At 38.3% G+C, this 6,035-nt stretch overlaps 4 protein-coding genes across 4 annotated transcripts in view; 3 read left to right on the top strand and 1 right to left on the bottom strand.

The window, feature by feature from the left end:
• The first annotated feature begins 8 nt into the window (after positions 1-8).
• Positions 9-3,746, top strand: LOC148906449 (protein MIX23-like). Its single transcript, XM_089037410.1, has 5 exons — positions 9-171; positions 1,043-1,168; positions 1,827-1,973; positions 3,022-3,081; positions 3,636-3,746. The coding sequence occupies exons 1-5, from the start codon at positions 109-111 to the stop codon at positions 3,678-3,680; spliced, it is 441 nt and encodes a 146-aa protein (XP_088893536.1). The 5' UTR covers positions 9-108; the 3' UTR covers positions 3,681-3,746.
• The window catches only part of LOC148906446 (uncharacterized), a 10,097-nt gene continuing 7,655 nt past the window's right edge, over positions 3,594-6,035 (bottom strand). Inside the window, exons 5-6 of the mRNA XM_089037409.1 lie at positions 4,299-4,406; positions 3,594-4,066 (exon numbers count right to left, since the gene is read on the bottom strand). Of these exons, the coding sequence (XP_088893535.1) occupies positions 3,908-4,066; positions 4,299-4,406 (267 nt within the window). The 3' untranslated portion in view covers positions 3,594-3,907. The remainder of the gene's footprint in view (positions 4,067-4,298; positions 4,407-6,035) is intronic.
• The window catches only part of LOC148906447 (uncharacterized), a 2,236-nt gene continuing 1,140 nt past the window's right edge, over positions 4,940-6,035 (top strand). The window contains exon 1 of the mRNA XM_089037725.1: positions 4,940-6,035. This exon is cut by the window's right edge and continues 1,140 nt beyond it. Within this exon, the coding sequence (XP_088893851.1) occupies positions 4,940-5,896 (957 nt within the window). The 3' untranslated portion in view covers positions 5,897-6,035.
• The window catches only part of LOC148906448 (uncharacterized), a 1,252-nt gene continuing 1,140 nt past the window's right edge, over positions 5,924-6,035 (top strand). The window contains exon 1 of the mRNA XM_089037726.1: positions 5,924-6,035. This exon is cut by the window's right edge and continues 1,140 nt beyond it. Coding sequence (XP_088893852.1) covers positions 5,924-6,035 — 112 coding nt within the window.

Genomic DNA, 6,035 nt, shown 5'->3' with positions numbered 1-6,035 from the left:
CTTTTAAATTGGTTTTCCATTTATTAATTTTTCTTTTTGTTTTGAGCCTTGAGTCATAACAGAACTGTATCCAGCGGTTTTACTCACAAGCTAAGCACATGTTTCAAAATGGCGGACGAAGAGAAGAAAGAGATAACTCAAATGTCTTGCGCAGATTTTTCAGAATTTAAGGTAAATTAAACATTTCTCTTATTTTCAAACGCTGTCATGCTTTATTACCTAGTTCTTAACAGATCAGGATTTGCAAATTTTAAATTGCTTGGATTCTTTTTTCTGAATATGACGGGAGTTTGAGCAATCTATAAAATTATGTAATCTAATTTCCTTGATTCTATAGAGACGCTTTACATGGATTAGCTAATAATAGAAACTGCATGTAAGAGCAGGTGCAGATATAGATCATTAAGGGCTGACTGGAATATGAACCTGTAATTCCTGATTAATGCACCTATCAGGCAGTGTTAAGCTCCAGGGTGGTGGGGCAAGGGGGCGAATTCCCTTACCCTGGACAAGCTATGAAAGTCAAATTTCCACCCTTAGTACAAATGTTTATTTAAATTTTCTGGCTTCTTCAAGATGGCAGCCACTTCAAATGAATTTCCCTACTGTGGGGTATTGAATAATGTCAATTCCCCAAAGGGCTTAACATTGTTAGGTGCATAACGTGGGATGCAGGAGTTGCTTGCTTGCTCAAATTCAAGAGGGCTGGTTCATAACACATATCATTCTAGACCTGAATCTTGCTTGCTTTAGCTCTACTAAATTGTATGTGACACTGATTCCTTGTTTTAGATTTTGCTGAAATTGGTTGCTAGACATAAAATTGAGGCTAGAGGGTCATGTTACACACTTATCTCCCTGATCAATAATGTGTTGAAAATAGAGAAATGTTTGAATGCAAGTTTAACTTTAGGAATTAACAAGTTTACTATAAGTAAAAGTGTGAGATTTTTTCCATGAAAATTTTAAAATGCACATTGTAAATTTGCAAGGGTTTTCAGACAGTGGATGCCATGTTGGTTGACACAATTTTATTTTTTAGGAAGCTTTAAAAGTTCTAAGGCTATTAGATGACAAAATCATGTACAAGTTAAATACTAGTGTGCCTACAGAAAGTTTTGCTGGGGAGATAAATGCTGAAGCGAAATGTAGAGAACTGTACACAGAGGTAAAGACATTTCTATTTGTATATGTATATATACAGCCATTTGCAAAAATTATGGCCACTTCCAATATATATGCAAGTATATCAAAAGCATATCAAATGTCCTCCATTATATTTTTTCTAGTTGTTTATCATTAGGGCTTTCTGAAAAAAATATCAAGAAAGATATCCCGTCCTGTCTGATATACTTTCGATATGCTTGTATTTATATTTGAAACGGCCATAGTTCTTACTTATTACTTATTTCTTACAAGATTAGCAAACTGACTGGAAAGTGGACTTACCAACCAACCAACCAACCATACAACCAACCGGAAGATGGACCAACTGGCAGATAGAGCAACTGATTGACCAATCCATGAGGGACCGACAAACCACACAACCAGCCTATAGACCTACCGACAGTTCAACCAACCAACCAACCGACCGAACTACAGACTGACCAACCATTAACCAACCATCCAACCACACAATGATCCAACCATCCATTCATCCAACCAACCAATAAACCAAGCAACTTACCAACCAACTGACCAATCAACGAACCAACCGACTGACTGACTGGCCAACTTACTGATTGATAAATAGACAGAGAAAATATTTGGAAGCTCTTAGCTAATGTGTATAAATCAATGAAAATGGGTCTTTTTTCTTTGATCAGCTGTTAGATGGTTTTAAATCAAGAGAAAATGCCATCAAGCGATGTATACATGAGGTGTCTAATAATATTAAAAGTATCAAAGAACAACGAGAAGCAAACCCTGATGATTTTGATTCATCAAAACAATTAAGAAGTGAACAAACCAAGGTAAATAAATACATAAATGGGATTTAACAGTGGCATTTCTACAGAGTAGCTATTCATCCACTGTAATTCCAATTGGAATTTAGGAGTTGATTTTTGCGGAGGGAGGAAAGCCGAACCAACAAACAACTCAAATCACATACGACACCGAGCTCAGCGGGACTCAAGCCCGAGTTGCATTGGTGAGAGGCAAGCGCTCTCACCGCTACGCCACCTGTGCTTTCCGTGGGCAACAATACTCTGAAATAATCATCTTAAAATTTAGAAAATATTCTTTTGGGTTACCTCACTGCTGAAGAATGATACTAGATAATGATTGATCCTATCATATGCCCTCCCACGACAGGAAGAAAGCTATGTGTTACTCATCAAGGAATAAGGGTTGTATGAATCACCCCACCCTTCTGGTATGATGCAAGACAGCTTTTGACCCTACCCAACCCACATTAAGTAAAGGACAGTTATGACTTAGCTCATGGAAGAGCTGACATGTATGACACATCACACTTCCGTTAGATGCCTTGCAGCTTGTCCGAATGCAGCTCCATTTGTAGGGCAAAACAATATGTTTCCTATTCTCAGGAGATTGAAATTCTCTCATTTTGTCCTCCAAATTGAGCTGCTTTGATGTCACATGCAAGGGGTCTATATGATGCAAGACAACTTTTGACTCTACCCCACCCCCATTAAGTAAACACCTAATCACTCCTTCCCCAGGACAACCCATATTCCTGATACAATGCAAAACAACTTTTGACTCTAGCCCACCCCAACAATTTTAATCACACCTCCCCTTATGAGCAGACAGGTATAAATTGAGTTGCCAGGTCAGGCCATGCCTCATCACCATTGAAAGACATCTACCCTCTCCATTGCTTTGGCTTGCTTAGCCTCCGTGGGCCTCTCCCCAGTCACCCTCTCCAAACTCAGTGCCGAATGGTACCCTCCCCCAACCCCCATGCCAGAGAACCGCTATGCAGGATAGGGCTAACTAGGTAAGAGCCATTTCCTTTAAATACGATGTAGAACATGTGTATTTTTTTTCTTTCAGCTGCGTTTAATGCATTCTGAGTTGAGTGTGGAGGAAGTTCTCAAACCTGGTAGTTTAAAGGTAATATTTAACAATATTATTATGTATGCCACGAGGCAGTAGCCTGTCTTTGAACTTTGGAGAAGTAAATTGATTTAAAGAATAGAGTGCATACCATATACTATATCAGTGAAAAGCGTTTACTAGCAAAATTTGTTTGCTAACAAATTATATTAGTGCAAAGTTTTGTAGGTCTACAGTCTACTGTGGTCTACTGAACTTACTAATTTGTGCAAATTGGTGCCATAGTCCCCTTCACAGTTCCCAATGCCATTATGAAAGGTAGCCGTGCCTTTGCATCAAAGCGAGACGAATGGTGAGCTTGCAATGATAGAGACATGCGGATAATTGTCCAAGGTGTTAAAAATAGGTCTCTATCATTACAAGCTCACCGTTCGTCTAGATTCGATGCAAAGGCACGTCTACCTTTCAAGATGGTGCAGGGAAATGTGAAGGGGACTATTCCTAACAAAGTTTTTCATAGATATTTGGTGTGCACTCTATGAGTGAAGACTAAAATACATTGCTAGTGATTTATTTGGATTGTTAAAAAAGTTTATTCTTGAATCTTTCAGAAATTTAATGACAAGTGTTGGAAGTCATTCAAGCCTCCAAAATAACCATGTGGCACAGAGGAAAACAGTCATGATTTCACATTGGCATTCCAACACAGAACTAGATCATTTAAGAGCATATCTTATGAACTCAACCATTTCAATTTATTCAATTTATTAAAAAAGGTATTGTTTGGTTTTTGGGACTAATTTTTTTTAAAACAAAAACATTGTTTTCTTATTGAAATGTTCAACATTACGTTATATTTCTTGAACTAATATCTTTCTAGATATTAAAAAGGGAGCTCCTGTGGTTTCCATGGAAGAGGGAGGAGTGGGTCAGATTCTGTTTTGTTGTCTTGGATACCTTTCAGTGTATGAAACTTCTGTGCAACCATCAGCTGACATCGGTACACCCAGATATGTACAAACGAATCCGCTCCCACGTTAACCTTAAAGTAGAAATAACAAGTAATCAGTACTTTTCATTCATGCATTCATTCTTAACAAAGTGTGTCTAGTGGATGTCATTTTAAACAATTTTTCTTCAAACTTCTTTCTTACTTTCTTTCTTCCTTTCCTTCTCTCTTTCCTTCTTTTTCCCCTTTTTTCTTCCTCTTTTCTTTATTTCATTTCCGTACCTTTAAATTAATTCCTTGTCACTTTTTCCATTTTCATTTTTACCTTTACAAAGAAGTGTGTTCCACTCTGGTAATCTCCTTGAGTGTAGTAAAACTTGGCTTGAAACTGTATGAACATTTTCTTTGTTTCACATTCTGCATCAGCTTTAATCTATAAAAGAAAATCAAATCTAAAAATTGCATACACTAACAGTGTTTTTCCTCGTTAACAGGCTACTAGATAATTTAATATTACCACCTGATTTGGAATGAAGTTTGATTAACAGACATACTACCCCATATACCTCTCTACCTTGGGCGTAATGTTTTACCATTTCAGACCATGTGTCATTCCCTAGAGTATTGTTTCTTTGTTTAATGATGGCATGTGGTAAGGCACATGGACATAATTATGGATACAACTCGGACAACTAAGAAAATCTTATTTTCAAGAGAGAATGACACATGGTCTGAAATATGGGAAAGAGGTATATCACAGTGCTTCAGTTCTTCTTGCTCTTGTTAAAATTTTTTTAAATATCCTTAATCCCTGCTTGAAGAAAATAGCCTGCAGAAGATATTCTTGGTTTTCACTCACGTGACTAACTGCTTGACGACGGTTGCTATCCGCCATGTTGGTGTCGCATATATATAAACAAAGCGTATCGAACCACGTCATTTCACGGGTGTATAGCAACTTTTGTCATGGTTCACTGTATTATTGTAGGCTGTTCAAGTAATAGCAGAAAAGATACGGCTATAGGATTCTTCAGGATACCTTCTGTTGTTGATAAACAAGGAGAAGAAGCTGAAGAACTGAGCAGAGAGAGACGAGAAAGATGGATTATGGCGATAAGTCGCGACGACATACAATGGAAGAATGTTCTGAAAAACGAGAGAGTTTGTGGAAGGCATTTCGAGTCAGGAAGGCCGGCAGCAGCGTGGGATAGATTCAACAACGACTGGGTGCCTACCTTGAATCTTGGTAAAACTAAATATCGCCAAGTAAATAATGAAGCCGTGGAAGCGAGAGCTGCCCGATCAAAGGAAAGACGAAAGAGGTCTCTTGAACAGCTCGAGTATGAGGCTGCTGTTAAACGCCAACAATTAGATGCTAGTGGATTGCCCCTCGAAAATATCGACTTTGCAGAGGGTCCATCTACTGAAGAAGCTGTAGAAGAAGAAGGCCAAGCTTTAAATCTGTGTTCGAGCTGTGATCATGATGATTCCATGTCCTGCTCTGTAAGTCAAACCAACTCATGCCGCGTCCATAGCGTCTTCGTCCAGACTGAAAACGAAAACTGCCAGACTACATCTTCTATGTCTCAAACTGAGGAGTTCGAGTATATGTTTTCGGTAAATGGATATCAGCCTCCAACTAAAGATTATTTTAACACAGACGATAAAGTTCGGTTTTATACTGGATTGCCTTCCACTGAAATTCTGTTGACTATCTTTGACCACGTTTCTACAAGCATCACTCGGCGTAGTCAAACTCTTAGCAAATTTCAGGAATTTGTCATGGTTCTGATAAAGCTTAGACTTAATATACCGTTTCAAGAACTGGCATACCGTTTCCAAGTATCTCTACCAACAGTATCCAGGATTTTTTCTTTGTGGTTGATTGTAATGGATTCTCGTTTGTCGCCACTCATTTGCTAGCCAGACAGAAATCAGCTATGGGAAACTATGCCAATGTGTTTCCAGCAAGCGTTTGGCAAAAAAGTGACTGTGGTCATAGACTGCTTTGAAGTTTTTATTGATCGACCAACTAATCTTCTAGCCCGGGCACAAACTTTTT

This window comes from Actinia tenebrosa, unplaced genomic scaffold (assembly GCF_029948245.1).
Source record: "Actinia tenebrosa isolate PJP-AT-01 unplaced genomic scaffold, QUT_ActTen_1.0 PGA_scaffold5__44_contigs__length_20552954, whole genome shotgun sequence".
NCBI classification, from domain to species: Eukaryota; Metazoa; Cnidaria; class Anthozoa; order Actiniaria; family Actiniidae; genus Actinia; species Actinia tenebrosa.
The sequence above is the reverse complement of the archived record's forward strand: the minus strand, read 5'-3'. Positions and strand labels throughout refer to the sequence as shown.

Coding starts and splice junctions, on each gene's coding strand:
- LOC148906449 (XM_089037410.1), top strand. CDS start 109: ATGGCGGACGAAGAGAAGAAAGAGATAACTCAAATGTCTTGCGCAGAT. Junction 172..1,042: donor CAGATTTTTCAGAATTTAAG/GTAAATTAAACA, acceptor TTTATTTTTTAG/GAAGCTTTAAAAGTTCTAAG. Junction 1,974..3,021: donor TAAGAAGTGAACAAACCAAG/GTAAATAAATAC, acceptor TTTTTCTTTCAG/CTGCGTTTAATGCATTCTGA.